Raw genomic sequence first — 20,786 nt, forward strand, 5'->3', positions numbered from 1 at the left:
GTGTGTGTGTGTGTGTGTGTGTGTGTTATGTGCAGTACAAAGTTAAGTGAATTACACGTGGCTTTTCGATGAAACGTTTGACTATCTGTAGACTTAAAATCGTAAGCAGCATGCTGATTCCGATTTTACGATGAAAATGGGTGATTTTCAAATCATACTCAACAATTGAACAAGATATATTCACTTGTGTGAATGTGTTTCTGACAGCTTCACTTCAAGAGGTATAAAAGATGGCTGCAATCTTCAGCGAGCCCACATCAACACGTGAGCTCAACGTGACAGATGTCCTCCTCAACAGCACTCAGAAGACAGACCCATCGGACTGCATGGTGTTGACATTTGAAGAGTTCATCCCTTGGGACAACCCTGACAATCTGATCAGCGCTGAGACAGTGGTCATCCTACGTCGAATTTCAGAGTCCCTCAGTGTGCCTCTGTTTCTGTTCGGTGGGCCTGCCAACCTCATCAACATGGCAGTGTTCTACAAGCAGGGGCTGAAGGAGCGGATCAACGTGTGCCTGTTCTCACTGTCCCTGTCTGACTTCCTCTACCTGACCATCATCGTCTTTCTGCACGGGGAACAGATCTACAAGCAGTTCATCACCGAGGAGGCGTAATTTCATTTTGCCATAGTTTTGTCAAGCTCTTGTCGTCATATTTTTTTTTAACTCTTAGAATCTGTCTAATCTCCACCACACAAACACTCACTCACATACGTACACACATGCACTCACAAATGCTCATGTCCATGCTGAAAGCACGCCATCATTAATATGTTAAAGAAAATGAACCTCCTGTGCTTAGATTCCTATCAGTCTGCATTGGAAATATATACAGAGAAGTAACCCCCCAGAAAGGAAAGTGAATACAACTAGCAAGAGAAAAAAAACCCGTCGTTAGTCAATGGATTGACATGAGTATGGAACACAAACAAAATATATAAGTAATTGAAAGATTAAATTTAGACCTGAATATATACCCCGAAAACGGAGTATGACTGCCTACATGGCGGGGTAAAAACGGTCATATACGTAAAAGCCCACTCTTGTACATACAGGTGAACGCGGGAGTTGCAGCCCACGAACGAAGAAGAAGATCTGAATATAATTTGTTTTCCTACTGCATTGACATTTTTGGTGGTGGTAGTGGTCATGGTGATGGTGGTCGTGATGGTGGTAGTGGTGGAACTGATATAAAGATGATGAGGAGTACGACAACGATAACACTTTTTCTTTCTTTCTTTCTTTTATCCCTTCTTATTGTGCTCATTCATTCACGTTTTGTGATACTCATATTTCAAAATCCGTTCGAAATAAATCATATTTTTTTATGTGCTATATAAAAATGCGTAGCCATGCATACGAGTATGTGCATGTACACACACATTGCGCGTTCGGCTGTTTGTTTCCTCGGATGTTTGATTCTGGATGTAAAGGATTGTCCTCGCTGCTTTGGTCACACATCACCACTCACACTTTGGGTTGGAGAATGGGGCTAAGCTAAATCTTCCACAGTCTTACTGTTGTCAAGTATTGACATGTCACAATGATTCCACTTATCTGATGGTTTTCGAGGTTCTGGAAATGCGTCTTCCTCGCAATAAGTTGATCCTGACGGGTTCAGCCAGAACGCAATGGACTGAGTGAAGACTTACGCTGGCAGTGTTTGTTAGATGCTGAGGATTTTCACAATCGTCAACGCAGGATAAGGAGTAGGGTATTCACAATGGTGTTGTGAAGCCAGTTATTATCATTCATTGTTTTTATGTATGGATAATTCAGTTTGTCCTCCCAGTTTGAACGGTATGGGTTTGGAATGTCAACAGTCCTCTTCTTGCTTCAGTATGTCTCAGGACTGACTTCAGATTATAGTTCTGGGCTTCCTTTTCTCCATTCAATGGTTTGTCTCACATATATCAAAGACCTTTCACCTGCAAACAACGAAAGGTAGCGGTTTATAAACAATATTTCGTCAAACACCGTGAATGCTGCCCTTTCATTTAAAAACTGTGACTCTCTCACACACTCTCTTTCCTTCTCTCTCTCTCCCAAATGATATGGAGATAGTTATGGTAGCAATTTTATTTTAATAGCTAAACTATTTTAAGGCCATGAAAATAAAGTTAGAGTCTCAAGATGGACACACTTTTCAAAGCATACCAAAACATTTGATAAAATCGCTCAGGATTACTTTGAAGAAAGTAAGATGCATTTTTGACTAGTTTTAGTCTTCCACTGGTATACTGATCGAAATCTATTATACTCTTCGTAACATATATTTGCTATTTTTGTATTTTTGCAACTCAAAGCAAAAGTGTAGACATCAGTCTACAGAAATGTAACATGACCTAGTACCAAGAAAGTGTTGGGGAATCAATTCATGTTGTAAATTAATGAAATTTCATTAAATGAAATTCTTCTCCGTTGAGTGACAAGTTACATTTAGGGCATAATCTTTCATCGCGTAGAAAATTATGATAACGCCCGATTTCAACCGGAAGTTTATAATTGCTGCAGCAAAATTCAATAAATATTTGGGAATAAACTGTTGGTAAACAAGGTGTAGTTTTATGCTGTAAAGTCATTTTCAAGTTCTCATCAAGCAAGCATCAACCGCATACACCAAACTCAGTCCTCTAGCTCATAATAAAATTAATCACAAAATAATCTCGAATGTGGTTTCATGCATTAACATTGGAACATTGGAAAGCTGGGCTTTTGGGATGATGGCTACGATGCTTCTGGCCTGTCTGTCCAACGTCTCTGGATTTGTGATCCTGCCACTTTGTGTCGAAGACCGTGCGCATGCTGTGCAGGTGTTTAGCGTTCCAGAAGCGTGTACAATGTACAGAGGTCACACTGTATCACTGAACGGAACACAGGACAAGCACACACTCATAAAGTAGAAGAAAAGACCCCTCTTGACTCCGCACTCACTCACCTCTCATTCAAGACACAAAGACCACACAATGTTTTTTTTACATTAAATTAAATCATCTTCCCTTCCAAATCCGTGTGCTTTAAAATGCTTAAATACAAAAAAAAAAAAAAAAAAACAATACAAAGCACACAGTGAGCTACACCACATAGACCTGGTTAACTTTTTAGTCAGTCCTTGCCGCGACTTTTCCCTTGATGACTGTGGTGCCGATCTTAGGGGTTCTGTTTTCTGGTTCATTCGACTCCGACGCAGTCTTCAGGCGCTAACATTTTTGCGCTGTCTTCCAATGAAATGTCGCAGTCCACTTCTGCTGTCTCCAGCTCGCAGTTTTTTTGGGTTTTTTTGTTTGTTTGTTTTTGTGTTTTGTTTTGTTTTTTTTGTTTTTGTTTTGTTTGTTTGTTTGTTTTTAAATCCTCTCCAGGACTTCTCTGGTGTGTTCCTCAAGTTATCTTCTGATTTGTCATGAGCTCCTCAGTGCAGCTGTTCAACCGTCTATGTCGCTGGCTTCTTTTTGACTGCCCACAACAAACACAACAGTCTCCCCAACCTAAACGGTGTTGGTCAATCAGTCCATTGTTTACCCTGGTCACATGAATCGATGACTGTGCATGCAGTGCTTGGTGCTCGGAATATACGAAAACATGGGGCTCACGAAACAGGGACAAAGCACGTTTGGCTCACAAACACGAGATGTTGCCAAGACACAAACTGAACTATTACACTCACAACTTTTGAGAAGGCTGGAGACAACAACCGTCTTGAACACTTTCCGTTTGGTTGACAGCTGGATGTGTCGTGGCTCAGTATTTGGGATCGCAGTCTGCCGATCGCTTGGCTTGCTTTACAGATACTGGAGTTGTTTTCCTTACGAACTGCAGATAGCATGTCAACAGTGCTTCGATCCGGACGGAAGCCACAAAAGCTTCTGGTAGATTTTCGTCTGAGATGGCAGAGATCAGGTGGTTCAGAATGATGTGTAACAAGATCATTCAAGTGATGGACAGAACGAAAATGCCATGATAGTTGCCACAGTATGATATGCTGCCTTGGATTTAAAGAGGGAGACAACCATGGCGTCATTGAACCACTGAGGCATCCTCCCAGATGCTGCCGAGAAATGCTGTGGGTGGTTTCAAGAGCCACTGATCCTGCTGCTTAGAATACAGCCGCATGGATGCCATCCATTCAGGGAACTTTTCTTGAGCAAGTCTGACTAACTGCTTTCTTAACCCCTTGCAGGGTGGGAAGGTAGCCGAGGGTCTTTGGTCCAGGGCATTTCTGCCGACAGTGGATGGTCTGTTGAAAAGGGTCCTGATGTGTTCCCTCCACCTGTCGTAGATGGTGCTCTTTTATTTCAGCAGTGTACTGCTGCTTGACAGGAGTGGGCGATGCGAGGCTTGGACGGTCCTTACACGGCCTTACTGAATTGAAGAACATCTTGGAACATCCATTATTAGTTGACATTAACTTACAGGGAAAGTGTAATCAGATATTCCATCCTCGTCCAGATCAACCCTCAGTCCCTTTCCCATGGTAGCTGAGGCCTACCCATCTCATAATAGCGTAGTGGGTGTATTATGCTGAGCTGGATCCCCTCCATACACTAAGTTTTCCATGTAAATTGATATTCCACATAATTCGTGGCCTGTGATTTTTGTGTTAGTCAATCCTCAATAATTAACACAATGGTCATAATATATTACACTGGAAGGAGCCACAGGGATGATTTGGCTTAGTAAGATCTGACCTCAGCTCCCAGATATTCATTCCAATGTTCACTGTAGTCATGTGGCGAAGAAACATGAACTGACCCGAAAGGTTTCCCCGAGAAATATGTTGTAGGAATGGGTGAATGAGGTTGCGATCAGTGAACATTCATTGCCATAGAAATGGACATGAAATGTGTGTATGATTTGATATACATGTTTTTGTTCTTATTTAATGGTACCTTCCATGTCCATGATACTGTTGTTTCAGATATGGCGTGGTATTTCGGTTCATAGCCAACCACAACATGATCGGATTCTATGGATTAACCTGGGTGTCTGAAGTCATATCTGCCATCATCGCCTGTGAGAGATGTTTCTGTATCATGCAGCCTCTTCGCTCACAGACTGTGCTGTCCACCTCCACCACCACCATCATCATTGTCTTGGTGAACGTGATGGTGGTTGGCTTGTACTTCGTTGTCGGCGCTCGGTACCGTATAGTGTGTGCATACGACCCCACCACTAACAGAGACGTGTGGATCGTCGCCTCTTCTAAGTTTTTCTTGGATAACCAAAATGTTATTGGGTTTTTTGATTCCTATGTATACGGCATTGCTATTCCGATGGTATCGATCGTGGTTGTAGTGGTGACAACCACCTTAACACTGCTCAAACTCCGTCAGGCAGCAGCATGGCGGGCCGGCACCTCATCCAGCGGGATTGTGTCTGCACGAGAGGTGGCCCTGACGATGATGTTGGTCTACAACTCCATCTTCTTCACAGTCTGTGTCTCTCCCATTGCTTTGTTCAGGTGAGAGCTAGCATCTACATGTTTTGGCATAGGCCAAGACGTGATTCACAAAGCTAGGTATCTTATGTCTCATGGTATGTTGTCAAAGCTAGGAATTTCGATCAGCATTTGGGAAACATTATGTCTTCCCTGATCCAGTGTCTTATTTTGATTGTAATGAAAGTGACCTGAAATTGTTGGAAAGGGATCGATTCCACAATGGCAAGATGACTTTTTTCTAATCACGTGGCCATTTTCATGATGGCACATTAAGATAAGAGAAACGTAAGACGATTTGTGCGAAATGTGGTTGGTGTCAGGTGATCATTTACCTTTTTATATGTACGGTGCATTTACACTCAGGTCCTATGCTCTATTTTCCAGCTACTTTTGTGATTCTGCATTCATTACTTATATTACGTCACTCGGTTTGATCCTGTGTGTGTGTGTGTGTGTGTGTGTGTGTGTGTGTGTGTGTGTGTGTGTGTGTCTGTGTCTGTGTCTGTGTCTGTGTCTCTGTGTGTGTCTACGTGAGTGTGCGTATGCACGCATTTGCGTGCTTATGCGTATGTGAATGACATTATCATAAATCATATCAAAGAGAAGCAAGAATTTAACGTTTGTACGATTCTTGCTTTAAAATATAATAGTCTGCTCTTCAGACACAAACAGAACAAACTGTCCGATGCTGATTTTAAGAGAAGTAAAAACAACAAAAAAAATCACCTCAATCTGATTGGACAGATTAAACATGTGTAATCGTCCCTTCAGAATCCTCATAAAAGTATTCATACCTAGTGTTGTTAAACATGTTCATTTGTCACAGTTGCATGTGCACAGATACGTGTACTTCCACTATGCTTTTTGCAAGCACATCGTCCACTGCAACCCTTCTTACTTTGACAGCCACATTTCACTGACTCACTGCAGGCTTTTGATGCCATCGGCATTGTTGTCCACACTGGAATCCAAGACTGGCTCTTTCTTCATTGTCCACCCGCAGCCCTCTTGACACGGGACATGCAGTGGAATGTCACTGGTAGCCCAGGAAATCGCAGATGAAATTGCCCCAGCAATCAGTCATCCATCAACACAGGCATTGCTCCAAAAGACTGGAAAAAAGCAAACGTCTCAAGAAGGGTGAACGATACAGGCCTGAAAACTATCGCCCCATCTCCGTCACGAGTGTCCCGTGCAAAATCCTAGAGCATATGGTTGTAAGCACAATCATGGGATTTGCAGAGGCAAACAACATCCTGCGCGAGGAACAGCACGGTGTCTGGCGAGGTCGGTCTTGTGAAAGCCAACTGCTGGGGCTTGCGGACGAGCTATCCCACAACATGGAGAAGGGGAAACAGTCAGACGTCTTAGTGATGGATTTCTCTAAGGTCTGCCACTCCCTTCTAATCCACAAGCTCCAACATTATGGGATCACTTGCCAGGTTCATGAATGGATCAAGAACTTCCTGGCAAACCGATAGCAAGCGGTGGTTGTTGGTGGAGCTTTTTCAAAGGCCGTCTCAATAGAGTTAGGAGTCCCCCAGGGATCAGTCCTGGGCCCAGCCCTTTTTCTCCTCTGCATAAATGACCTTTCTGAACAACTCTCCTCAACAACACGGCTTTTTGCAGACGACACTCTCTGCCACAGAACCATAACTTCTCCCCAAGACCAAAGGAAGCTACAACAGGACCTTGGCCACATGGCAGATTGGGAAACAAAATGGAAGATGTCTTTCCACCCAGACAAGGGTCATGCCCTCCATGTCTCCAAGAAGAGAAACACACTCACTGACACGTACCATCTCCATGGTCAGAAACTCAAAAGAGTAATAGAGACAGATCTCAGCTGGGATACCCATATCTCAAAAACAACAAATAGGGCAAACAAGACCTTATGGTTTCTCAGGCGTAACCTAAGAGTGGAGTCCATCACATCAAAGAAACAGCCTACAAAGCCATAGTTCGCCCCACTCTAGAATATGCCTCACCTGTCTAGGACCCCCACACTGCCAAAAACATCGACAGCACAGAAAAAGTCCATTCCATGCTGACACATCTACAGTGGTCCACCCTAGCAGACTGAAGAAGAGCAGCAAGCCTGATCACCTTCTTCAAATATCATCGTGAAGAGGTCAGCATCAACACCCCATTCAGGCCCACATCAAACACCCCAGTACGGTCCACAAGACAGTCACACAGGAAGACGTAACTCCTCCCGGCCTGTAACACGAACTACAGGAAGTATTCCTTCTTCCCGAGGACTGTCAGGGACTGGAACAGCCTGCCTCCAGAGGTCATCTCCTCAACGTCGGTGGAGACCAGCAATTCTCCCCATACACCCTCCCCACCCCCCTCGTCCTCCTCCTCCTCTACCACCACCATCCCACCCCACTCCCCAAGTCCCAGTAGTTCCTTCCTTGCCTCGTTGACTGATGTCAGTTGGCAAGTTTTGTCGTACAAAACCACAGTGTACCTTTCAAGTAATTTGAAATGTAGATCTTCCGAGGTCCGGCTGACAAAATGGATTCTCTACCATTTGTTTGAAGGCATCTGTCACCTCTGGATAGCACTTCCATGCCTCCCATGCAAACCGTTTTCCCTTTCCAAAGAAGGAAAATACTGTGTCACAGTCTGTAAAACTATGAACACCTGGTAAGGTAAGTGAGTGCACTGATGTGGATTTAGTTGAATTTCCTTCCTACACCAAGGACAACCCAAATATCAGCTGCTGGGCAAACAGTGCAAAGTTGGTAATACTTTCTGATCAGTATGACAATGACACTGGCATCCACAGTACGTACCAAACATGTCTTGTGTCCATTCTTCATGGCATTTTGCAGATGAAAAATGATTTTCGTATCAGCCATTTTCTCATTGGGGGAGCTGGTGGTCTGACCCTGTACAAAGCTGCATCACCTGGCATGACGTCCTTGTCAGTAGGGATCATGCATTGCTCAATCCCATTTGTGAGGAATGCAAATAACTCTTTCTTAGTGTCTGGATCACACAGAAAGTCTTGCCGCTTGCCAGGAATATTGTTCTGTGCATCAACCTTTCTGCGTATTCCTTCCCATCCCTTTTCACTCGCTGTTTCTTTGATGCATTCTTTCTTGTACATGTCCCACACCACATCAAGACGTTTTGCACCTTCTGTTCGTCTTCTAAGGAATGGGAGAAAAACCTTTTTAGAAAAATGTCCGAATGTAGCAGTCCATGTGGTTTGGAGAAAGTGAAGTACAGCAGTTCCGTCTAGAACTTTGATGTCAACTGTGCTTAGAGGTTCTGACTCGTTAGCTGTTTCCAGTAAATTGAGAACATCTGGCTGTACATTAACGACCTCTGCCACTTCATCTGCTTCCTTCGAGCAGCAGACAAGCAAATCCCGGTCATCCAATTCCTTGGTATCAGTGGAAATAAAGTTTTTCTGTTCAACGCATGTCAGATCACGTTTTGCCCCCAGCCGCAGTCTTCCCCTGTCAGAAATTGATGGGGGGTATGGATGATTTTCTTGCCTGAAAAAAGTGCTGATGTCTGATTCTCTTTGCTGCGCTACAATGAACAATCGTGAGAAACGATCAACATCGCTTTCAGTGTCTTAATCTTGTCAGCTTGTCTTGACTTTCGTTTTGGGTTCTTGAGACTGAAAGAGTGGAAAACTACTCTTCATGGTTGGCTCTTAAATTGACCTAGTGCGTTCCACAAACACTGACTGTTTGTAGTGGTTGTACTGATTCTTGTCATCGATTTCAAAACTGTGGACAGTTTGGCAACAGAATCACTGACAGCATCATGTGTGTCTAAAGCCAAACGTTCCGTGGTATCACTGAGAAAAAGATTCCCCAAATCCTTGATAGTATTCACATGGCTCAAAGTCTGTTGTTGGAAGTGTTTGTGTCTGCGTGTTCAGCCAAACCTTTCTCATGGTGCAGATGCTTCTGGGTTTCCCCACACAGACCTTCTTTCTCAAACTCCTACAATAGTCTTGCTTGCTAGAGTCCTCCCAGCATCCACGTTTGGAAGGCTGGTGGATCTTCAGTGAGTCCTACAGTCCCATCTGCTCCGTTGACAGTTTTATTATTTTGTTCATGGGCCTTTTCAATTGGCACTGATGGTTGGTTGTCTTGGATATGACCCAGTGAAATTAGGTAGGGGAAGACTCTGTGTCACGGATATGTACAGGAATCCAACAAGAGCAGTTTGGATGGTCCAAAGCAAAGAACCATGGCACCAGAGCTTTGATGGATTCTACTTAAAGTGTGAAGTTCTTCTTAAATAATTACTATTAGGCATATGAACTTTATGAATAGGACACAATAAAGATGTTACAGCCAATGGCTCCTCCTCAGGTAACGTTATCAGTAGGTACGTTTGTGGTAAATACACAGTAATTATACATGAGATAAAAGTGGTGTTTCACTGGAAAGATTTTATGGCACCGGTCTCAGATCACACGTATGAGGTCTAAAGATTACATGGACAAAAGATTATACCTTTGTCCAGTGGGTCCCCATTCCATCCAAATCTTCCTTTTACAGCCCCACTAGATTGTTTACAACAGTTTTACTTGATCTGTGGGCAGGGTGGTGTGGCCGTTCATACCGGAGATAAACCCAGGCCGACGTCACCACAACATGTTCTTTGCTGGCCTTTGGGTCCTGGACGCCATGTCCTACATCAACGCCACCTTCAACATCGTTGTCTACTACAGCATGGGTTCCCGCTACAGACAGACCTTCTGGCAGCTGCTGGGCAAGGCCAACAAGAAGGACCACAACAGGAAAAAGCAAACAGCTACGACTGCAAACACCATCACTGCACATAGTGAAAACAATAAGGGACAATAAAATGAATGTTCCATCTGCAGAAACAATGTACACTTTGTCGAACATGACTTTTAGCCCCGTCAATATGTTGTTTTGTTTTGTTTTGTTAATCACAAAAGACTTTATCAATGGTTGTATTCAGTATCAAATAAAACTGCAAAAAAGAGGCATATTTCTGTACCTCGTCGCTGTAACTGGTAAATGGCAAACGTGAACATGTTTTGCTGGTGTTCCCTGAAAATCAATACTGCTCTTACAAAGTCACTTCTCTTATCAGCTCCATTTCCCACCCGGCGTCAAAGCACAGAGTGTAGGTTTGTTGTCCGCCATTATGACACTATCAGGGCAGACACGAAACTGTGCTACTGGGAGGGAACCTCTGATTATATGTGAAAAGTACATAAAAGAATTTTCCATCTGGAACTTAAGGATAATTAGACTGGAACACTAAAGGAATTGACCCATAAGATGGACAGATACACCTGTCACATTATCGGCCAATATAAAGCTAGATGGAAAAACAACACAGAATTATACAGAAGAAGGGCACGTCCTGAGATACAGAGGATAAACATGTCCATTGTGTGGGGGATTTGGTCAGAAAGAACATAAATAGAGCAGTAATTAGATGCTACCCAGTTTCCTGCATGACCATCATATAACAGAGAAACCATTCATCATCCAAGCTATTCAAATATCAGACTATAATGAAGAATTCAACACCCAGTTTCAAACAGTCATCAATGAAAGTGACAAGAAAGACATCCTCATTGTTTAGGATGACTGGAATGCCAAACTTGATATGAATGCCCAAGAAGACTGGAGTAATTTCCGAGGCCCCTACTGTAATGAAAATACCAATACTTGGGGACTACAGCTGCCAGAGCAGTTCGTGGGACTGCATGCAATCAGCTTGATACTGTTTTCAACGCACATATCCCTGTGTTATTTAAGTGAAAGGGAGCATTGTGAAGCAGAATTGAAATAGCATCGTTAATACTTCTGCGTGGTTTGTACGCAAACTGAAGAGGATCACAGTGTTTGTATTTCTTGACAATTGAAGTCAGGACAACAGGACAACCCCTCAAACCTCTCATTCACTAAACATCCCAACTTCGTGGGCAGCTGTAGTGATGTTGAAAACTGGTGGAAGTTTTAGATCCTGTCAGGGAAAATCTTGTATATTCTTAAACTTTCAAACTTTCGAGCATTCTGTTCAAACAAACGAAACATAAACAAAAAAGGAAAACAAAAACCAAACAAATATACAAACAAAACAACAACAACAAAAAAAGAAGAGGAGGACAGAAAGAAAGAAAGAAATATGAAAAGAGTGACGGAAGGGAATAAAGAAAGAAAGAAACCAAGAACTGAAAAAATACACAAACAGATAAAACATCATGCACGAAATGCTTTCTGGGTGAGGGTTTTGTGTGTGTGTGGAGGAGAGGGGTGTCAGGAAGGTAAGCAATAACAAAAGCATCAGAAACTGACAGTCTTTTTTTTTCTTCTTCTTCTTCTTTGTATTGTGTCCTCTTTTCACTTCCTCTGTTCACTTCCTCTCTGTTCCTTCCTCATCACAGAAGAGAAGAGAAGAATGCATGGAAACGAGAGAAGAATGCATACACAGTCCTACCGCCCACACATGGGCAACCCTGCTCTCTCACAAATACAAGCAAGCAGCTGTTTAAGCAGACGTATTGACGGACATCACTCTGAAGATATATTCTGAACTCATTGCACCAAAAACACATCACATCACACACACACACACACACACACACACACACACACACACACACACACGTGCGCGCACCACTTCCGCCAACGCGTCTTAGCAATACGATGACATAAAATCAAACACTGTTATCTGAAATCTCAGTTTAACAAAGAAAAGATTCCAAACGGTCGGGGCACTGAAACTGAAAGCGCATTGTCCAATGGATTTCGTGTTTCTGGAGCTCTCCACTGGATGACCATGGAGTAATGTGCAGAATGAGTATACTAAATGAACCTGAAGTGTACCATCAAAATAACGGAAGGCAAGGACTGTCAACTTCAACAGACATCAGAACTGAGAGGTTGACAATGGAGTTCTTCAAGAATGGTGTGATACAATCTCTCTCTCTCTCTCTCTCTCTCTGCTGAAATCACCTCCTCTGTGCGTCATATGTCTCCATATTAACGCAAAACTTCCAAGCTCAGATATGTAAATATATATATATATATATATATATATATATATATATATATATATATATATATGTCCGTGTGTGTGTGTGTGTGTCTGTGATATATATATATATATATATATATATATATATATATATATATATATGTATATATCATCATCATCATCATCATCATGGCCTGGCTTCGCTGACGAAGATCTAGGAAGGGCGTTGTCCACGTCTGATGCAGGCACGCTCATGGCTGACAAGGCCAATGCGGGAAAAGCAGAGTCGGCCGCAGCGGTTGCAAGGGAAAGTCTGGTCTGGGTTCGCGGCTGCAGCGTCGTGGTTCTTCGTCCTTCTGCGTTTGTCCTCAAGGCTGGCCCTGCGGTTGTTTTCGAAGGAGGAGACAGCTTGGTGGATGGTGCGTCGCCAGGTCTCTCGATCAGCGGCTACTGCGGACCACTGGCGATGGTCAATGTGACAGGCACCGAGAGCTTTCTTCAAGGAGTCTTTGTATCTCTTCTTGGGTGCTCCTCTGTCACGGTGGCCAGTGGACAGTTCGCCATACAGCGCAAACTTGGGCAGGCGGTGATCCTCCATCCTGGACACGTGCCCTGCCCAACGTAGCTGGGTCTTTAGCAGCACTGCCTCGATGCTGATAGTCTTAGCCTGCTCCAGGACCTCGACATTTGTGATGTAGTCACTCCAGTGGATGCTGAGGATGGTGCGAAGGCAGCGCTGGTGAAAGCGATCAAACAGTCGTATGTGGTGCCGGTAGGTGACCCAGGTTTCGGAGCCATACAACAGGGTGGGCAGTACAACAGCTCTGTACACGCTGATCTTTGTGTCTTTCTTCAGGTGTTTGTTGTTCCACACTCTCTTGTACAGCCTGCCGAATGCGCTGTTTGCCTTTGCAAGTCTGTTGTCGATCTCCTTGTCGATCTTGGCGTCAGACGAGATGGTGCAGCCTAGGTAGCTGAACTGGTGGACCGACTTCAGCTCTGTCTCACCGATGTTGATGTGATGTGCGCATATATATATGAACAGAGGTCGCACAGGCCATTGAACTCAAACAATGCATCCGACGTCAACTTCAACATGCGAGTCATTTCAATGCATAGGTGATGAAAACAACGTGTGTAAAGCTCACCTTTCGTCTTGAGGATCAAAAGCTTCCAGTTCCGTTAACCTCTTTACTGTGTTTATCGCCACATACCCCTTCAGCACTTGCTGTTAGATGTTCGTCTGTGTAGCTATGTGGTTCAATTCGTTTGTGACTGACCAGTTTCAATTTACGAAAAGAAATGAACAGAAGTATAATGTCCGGAATCGAATTAGAATGCATGTTTTCGTCCTCTCTCGCGCTTGATCGCAACGCCGGATGGCATATTAAATCTATTTCAACATTATAATGATATATATATATATATATATATATATATATATATATATATATATATATATGTGTGTGTGTGTGTGTGTGTGTGTGTGTGTGTGTGTGTGTGTGTGTGTGTGTTATACACTCAAGCTTTTTTCAGGTTTTGCTGCGCACAAATCTTTCAGAGCAACGTGAACAGACACGAGACAGAGGACTGATAAATTTTGGTTTGGGAGCAACAGACATATCTGTCAAACAAAATGTAGATTGAAATTTGGCATGCATTTGATTCGAAGAATGTTTTTGCGTTATGAATGTGTGCATTGCCTTAAGAAACAAAAAAAAAAAAAAAAAAAAAAAAAAAAAAAAAAAAACAGTCAGCAGGAAGAAAGTAACTGATTTCATTTCCAGCATTTTACTCGTTTTTGGTCTTGAAATTTCTCCTTTCAGTTACGTCCTGTTTGATATTTATGTTATTTTTATAACAGTATTTGTCCCTTGGAAAAAAATATTGGATTTCCTGAACACAAATACGGAGCAGTAAAATTTATCCTACAACATTGTATTTCGATATTTCGTTCATTTCATCCTTTCGTCTTAAAAAAAAAAAAAAAAGCAGTGCGTGCATGCTGGATATTGCCTTTTTCTAGCTTCGGTTTTGGAGAGAAAAAAAACAAAAAAAAAAACACACACCAGTAATCATCAATTTTGAATGAAAACTCAATAATGCATTGTAATTCGCAATTGAATGGAAAATGCAGTGGTCATATAAACATTTAAAAATTCATGATACGTAGCTCGCCAGATGTGATCAGACAGAAAACCAATATCCTCACTATTAAGGCTTTTTTTCTTCTTTTTATTTCAGGTTTGTTTGGGTTTTTTGTTTGTTTGTTTGTTTTTTTGTTTGGTTTTTTTTCAATTTCCATATATGTATGTAACATTCGTATATGTCAAACCTATTTTACATGTGAGTTTCATCGCACTAAGTATACTCTATAGTGAAAACTATCTTAAGATGTACATTAAAATGTATAGAAAGTGTGCTATTATAGAAACTGATAAATAGTCATTTAGAAAAAAAACCAAAAAACACACACACACCATCATGTCATCATTAGAAGTATCATGATATCATCTGTTGATTGCCACGGCCTTGGAAATTTAAAGACACACACACACACACACACACACACACACACACACACACACACACACACACACACACACACACACACACACACACAGAGAGAGAGAGAGAGAGAGAGAGAGAGAGAGATGTTTCAATACCATCGACAGAAGCACAATTCTAGTTACATTCTTACGTTATACACACTTTGATAAAAAGCTAGAATACAAGATCAGATCAGAATGGGGAAATGAATGTGAATTTCCCTCAAACAATGCAAAGGCGAGTTGAGTAGCTGTCCTAATCAGCAAGAACTTTGAAATCATGTCAAAGAAAGTTATTAAAGATATCAAAGGTTACTATATTATATTGTCACTTACGACAATGGGAACATAACTTCTGTTGATAAATATATATGGCCACAACAGTAATGAAACGTCTATTTTGTTCCGATATAAGTAAGATGATTGAGAATGATGACATGTCAACTGTAATTATTACTGGAGACTAGAACTTAGTTCTAAATTCAAATTTAGAATGTCATGATTGTGACAGAATACATAATTTAAATACACGCACACCTACTGAATATGCAAAATCACGGCTGTGTTATAAAATGGACCCCATTTTTGAACTTAATAGATAATGAACTGTATCAAAATAGTTTAACGGTGCCTCAGTTAAAGAAAGTAATTAACTGTTTACCTACGTTACCTTCTTCTGTTATTTATTCAGGTGTTTTTTTGTTGTTGTTTTTTTGTTGTTGTTGTTTTCTTGTTTTGTTTTGTTTTTTAACAACAGCTGCCATTTTCGTGTTTTGTCTTGTGGTGATGTCAGCTTGCATCCCGGGTGAATCATATTACCTATTTAGATAACAAAAAAGTGCAGTACGACATCCATATAAAGATATTTCCTATTTGTTCATATGAACATATAAAGAAAGCGTCCTTGGTTTTGTCCTTGTGTCATTTATTTCCTTCTTCTTCTTTTGTAGCCTGTTTGACTCATATACTGTGGTTGTGCTTATATGCGTTACTGCCTGTTTAAAATAAGAAGAAGCAGAATATGCAGTATATATACCCTATGTCTTTCTTCTACATATGCCCTTTGTCTTATTACACTTCTTTTTCTTATCTATACATTAATTTAATGTGATATATTGTATTTGTATTGTATAGTATTAAGTGTGCTTGTAAAAAAAAAAACCCAAAAAACAAAGAATGAAAACAAATACTTTGGAAAAAGAATGGAAAAAAATACCAACAACAACAAAAACCTGACCAGCATCAACGCACTGCGTTCTTTATGTTCTTGCTGACCAAAAACTCCACAACATAGACATGTTTATCCTCTGTATTTGTTTTTTTTTTTTTTTCATACAGCTTCATGTAGGCGGCGAATTTGCCAAGAGTATCTGTCCATCTTGCAGGTCAATTATTTTAGTTTTCCAGTCTAATTATCTTACGTTCCAGATGGAGAATTTGATGATGTACTCTTCACATATAATCAGTGGTTTTCGCCTTATAGCACAGATTCACATCCGCCTTAATAGTGTCATAATGGCGGACAACAGACCTATATTCTGTGCTTTAACGCCACAAACAAACAATATGGTGGGTTCGGAAGGGACCTGATAAGGGCAGTATTCACTCTCAAGGAACATCGGTAAAGAGTGCTCACATTACCGGTTACCACATACAATGAATATGTGAAAGAATATGTCTCGTTTTTCGCAGTTTTGTTTGATACCGGATAAAAGAATAGATGAAGTTCTTTTTATTTTTCGAAAACATTTTAAAAGTAATGTTCGACGAAGTCTATATTGTTTCTGCAGATGGACCATTCATTTTATTGTCGCTAATTGTTTTCACTATGTGCTGTGATGATGTTTGCAGTGGTAGCTGATTGCTTTTTCCTGTTGTGGTCCTTCTTGTTGGCCTTGCCCAGCAGCTGCCAGAAGGTCTGTCTGTAGCGGGAACCCATGCTGTAGTAGACGACGATGTTGAAGGTGGCGTTGATGTAGGACATGGCGTCCAGGACCCAAAGGCCAGCAAAGAACATGTTGTGGTGACGTCGGCCTGGGTTTATCTCTGGTATGAACGGCCACACCACCCTGCCCACAGATCAAGTAAAACTGTTGTGAACAATCAGTGAGTTGTATTGCAGAACTCCCCACCCCTCCCCCCTACCACACCACCCCGCCCCGTCTTTTTCAACTGATTTGAAATGTCGGTCGTGATGTGTTAATATTCTCTGGCCCGAACATTCAAATGTGCAATACTTTATTCTGCCAGTCATGTTGGCAGTGAGACTAATCTTCTTGGATTTTTGTTGTTGTTGTTGTTGTTTGTTTGTTTTTTGTTGTTGTTTTGTTGTTGTTGTTGTTTTTTACAACATTTCAGCTTACGATTTTCATACATAATATGCGGTTGTGAAGACGGCCATATGATTAGAATAATTCATCCTGAATCGACCCCTGTCCCAAACTTTCAGGTCACTGTCATTACAATCCAATTGTAGAGCAGACATAAGACACTCGAACAAGGGAGACAAGACATGTATATGTCACAAATGCTGGCTCAAGTTCCTTGTTTTGACAACTTACCATGAGACATAGGATACCTAGCTTTGTGAATCACGTCTTGGCCTATGCTAAAACATGTAGATGCTAGCTCTCACCTGAACAAGGCAATGGGAGAGACACAGACTGTGAAGAAGATGGAGTTGTAGACCAACATCATCGTCAGGGCCACCTCTCGTGCAGACACAGTGCCGCTGGACGAGGTGCCGGCCCGCCATGCTGCTGCCTGACGGAGTTTGAGCAGTGTTAGGGTGGTTGTCACAACTACAACCACGATCGACACCACCGGGATAGCAATGCCGTATACATAGGAATCAAAAAACTCTATCACCTTTTGGTTATTCAAGAACAACTTCGAAGGGGCGTAGGTCCAAACGTCTCTGTTAGTGGTGGGGTCGTATGCACACACTATACGGTATTGAGCGCCGACAAACAAGTATAGGCCCACCACCACCACGTTCACCAAGACAATGATGATGGTGGTGGTGGAAGTGGACAGCACAGTCTGTGAGCGAAGAGGCTGCATGATACAGAAACATCTCTCACAGGCGATGATGGCAGATATGACTTCAGACACCCAGGTAAATCCATAGAATCCAAGCATGTTGTGGTTTATTATAAACCGAAACACCACACCAAATCTGAAACAACAGTATTGTGGACATGGAAGTTACCCCCAAGTAAGAACATACACACATTTCATGTCCATTCCTACGGCTATGGATGTTCACTGACAGCTACCTCGATCACCTACCACATATTTCTCGGGACCAGCTTTCGGTTCATTCCGTGTTTCTTCACAAAGGAACAAGTGACCAACCATTCTTGCCACAGTGAGATGGATGTCTGGGAGGTAAGGTCGGATCTTACCTAGTTAAATCATCCCCGTGGGTCTTTCCAGTGGAGTTTACTATGATCCCAAGGTTAACCTCGACTGACCTCAATTTAAAAACAAAACAAAACGGGATAATGAAAGCAAAACAGCCAGAAAAAAAAACCCAGAGACAACGAATTGTATTGAATAATACTTAATAGGGAAAAATGAGAGTATGGAGAGGGGGCATCTAGCTCAGCAAAGCACACCTGCTACGCTACTTTTCTCTACCAAGTGTAAGGGGTTGAGGGTTGATCTGGACGAGTCTGGAATGCCTGATTCCCCTTTCACTGTAAGTTAATGTAAACTAATAATGGATGTTCCAAGATGTTTTTAAGTTTCACTAAGGCCGTGTAAGGACCGTCCAAACCTTGTGCTTCCCTCTCCTGTCAAGCAGCAGTACACTGCTGAAAGAGAAGAGAGGTGGTTTTATCGTTACTTTCTTCGAAATACTCCTGAGCGATTTTATCTATAGTTTTCATATGTTTTGAAAAGTGTATCCAACTTCAGAATCTGACTTTATATTCGTTACATGATTGTCTTTCACACAGATTTATAAAAAGAACGTCGATGCTAAACTATACATATTTCATATAGGAAATTTGAAATGTTTTAATAATGAGCTTCTGATTGTGGATTGTGTAGATGTTTGTTTTATAAGTGTGATGTTCTACACTGTGTTATACATTTAGCATAGGCGACGCGGCTCTGTTATGAAATGGACAATTACGATATATTGTTATTGTTATTTTTTCATGGATGAGGAAGAGGAAGGATTCTGTTTAATGTTCCGTCACACAAACCTGTGATTTTAGACATTTTGCTAAAACATTATTTTTGAGATTTGAATGTCATTGTCTAAATGGTTGGGGAATATGGGGAGTTGAATGGCATTTTTTTTAGGAACAAGGTAGATGGAGGGTAGATTATGATCAGGTCTTAGAGAAAAGGGAGAACGAACAATGGAAGAAAAAACGCTAATGAAAAAGCAACAAAAACGAACAGCTTCGGTTTGGTAAACCAAATACAGCTACAGAAAGGACAAAGTTAACCAGGTTTCAACTACGAGTTAATCGCGATGTTTAAAACTCTGGTCGGAGTGTATGTACCGCTCCAAAATCTTACCGGTACAAAGGCTCATATCTACTCTAGCCATGGACACAGAACGACACACGAAAGGCTACCTGAAAGCAGGAATTTTGTTTAATGTCCCGTCACACATATCGGTGATTGAAAGGACATTCTCACCGGACAACAACAACAAAAATCGCCGAGTGATTGTTCACCTAAAACACAGAGAAATATAGAAATGAACAATTGCAGAAGCACTGCAGAAAACATACAGCAATAGTAGAATTATATTATATGGCAGAGCTGTTTGTTCCTGCTGCTTGACTGTACCCATGGGCAGGTCACTCTCCTGTTATTTCCATGCCTTGTAAAAAAAATGAGTCATTCAAACCTGACAGGTTTTATAGCTGCCAAGCAGAATGGAAGTATGGGCATTGCGTGTCCAATGTGTCGAAAGCAAGAAGGGCATCGGTGATTCGGTGGTCAGTGACGACATCCCGCCTTGCACAGAGCTACAGTCTGGCTGAAATACTTGTTCACACTCAAACATTGTCATGAGTTTCATCAATCTACAAAGACAAGTTAGCAAAGACTATCAAAATAGCATACTGATTGAAAATGAGAATAAAAGGCATGCACCAACACATGCACATGCACACACGGGTATTCTGACCAGTGCCGTCAAATTGAGTTTTAGTCATTGATATGCCTACGATAAGCAAAAATTGTATTTATCTTCTTCGGCACCTTTGTTTTTCTCGCATCACTTCAGCAGCCTTATTTCTAAAGAACAATCTAACTTGATGATAACAAAGTGCGCCAGACGCCAGGGTAGGAATAAAATACATGTTATGTATCTTAGTACTTCAGAGCCTGCTTTTCACAATTAAACAACACAGCTCCGAGTGAGAGAGAGAGAGAGAGAGAGAGAGAGAGAGAGAGAGAGAGAGAGAGAGAGAGAGAGAGAGAGAGAGAGAGAATCACAAACTTTAAATGAAAAACCAAAAAGGGCAGCATTCACAGTGCTTTAAGAAATATTGTTTAGAAACCGCTGCCTTTTCGTTGTTTAAAGGTCGTTGTTATGACAAACCAGTGAATGAAGAAAAGGGAGCTCGCGCTGAAGTCAGTCCTGAAATATACTGGAACCACGAAGGCGGTCGTTGCCATGTCCTGATCAACCGTTCAAACTGGGAGGACAATCCTTATCAATATCTGAAGAAACAAACAGCCGAACGAGCTAAGTGTGTGTGTGTAAACGCACATAACACATACACGTATGCATGGCTACGCTTTTTTTATTTAACTTTTTTTTTTCTT

At 41.7% G+C, this 20,786-nt stretch overlaps 2 protein-coding genes across 2 annotated transcripts; one reads left to right on the forward strand and one right to left on the reverse strand.

Moving 5' to 3' along the window:
* Positions 1-214: 214 nt before the first annotated feature.
* LOC143293990 (uncharacterized) lies at positions 215-11,421 on the forward strand. The gene is made up of 4 exons (XM_076605384.1): positions 215-613; positions 4,918-5,460; positions 10,019-10,222; positions 11,388-11,421. The coding sequence occupies exons 1-4, from the start codon at positions 231-233 to the stop codon at positions 11,419-11,421; spliced, it is 1,164 nt and encodes a 387-aa protein (XP_076461499.1). The 5' UTR covers positions 215-230.
* Positions 11,422-16,800: 5,379 nt separating this feature from the next.
* On the reverse strand, positions 16,801-18,347 carry LOC143293991 (uncharacterized). The gene is made up of 3 exons (XM_076605385.1): positions 18,279-18,347; positions 17,623-17,750; positions 16,801-17,056 (listed from the first exon to the last, which is right to left on the reverse strand). The coding sequence occupies exons 1-3, from the start codon at positions 18,345-18,347 to the stop codon at positions 16,801-16,803; spliced, it is 453 nt and encodes a 150-aa protein (XP_076461500.1).
* Between the last annotated feature and the right edge of the window lie 2,439 nt (positions 18,348-20,786).

This window comes from Babylonia areolata, chromosome 19, assembly GCF_041734735.1.
Source record: "Babylonia areolata isolate BAREFJ2019XMU chromosome 19, ASM4173473v1, whole genome shotgun sequence".
Classification (NCBI taxonomy): domain Eukaryota; kingdom Metazoa; phylum Mollusca; class Gastropoda; order Neogastropoda; family Buccinidae; genus Babylonia; species Babylonia areolata.

Coding starts and splice junctions, on each gene's coding strand:
- LOC143293990 (XM_076605384.1), top strand. CDS start 231: ATGGCTGCAATCTTCAGCGAGCCCACATCAACACGTGAGCTCAACGTG. Junction 614..4,917: donor CAGTTCATCACCGAGGAGGC/GTAATTTCATTT, acceptor CTGTTGTTTCAG/ATATGGCGTGGTATTTCGGT. Junction 5,461..10,018: donor TCTCCCATTGCTTTGTTCAG/GTGAGAGCTAGC, acceptor ATCTGTGGGCAG/GGTGGTGTGGCCGTTCATAC.
- LOC143293991 (XM_076605385.1), bottom strand. CDS start 18,347: ATGGTTGGTCACTTGTTCCTTTGTGAAGAAACACGGAATGAACCGAAA. Junction 17,751..18,278: donor CTGGTCCCGAGAAATATGTG/GTAGGTGATCGA, acceptor AAACTCCGTCAG/GCAGCAGCATGGCGGGCCGG. Junction 17,057..17,622: donor TCTCCCATTGCCTTGTTCAG/GTGAGAGCTAGC, acceptor ATCTGTGGGCAG/GGTGGTGTGGCCGTTCATAC.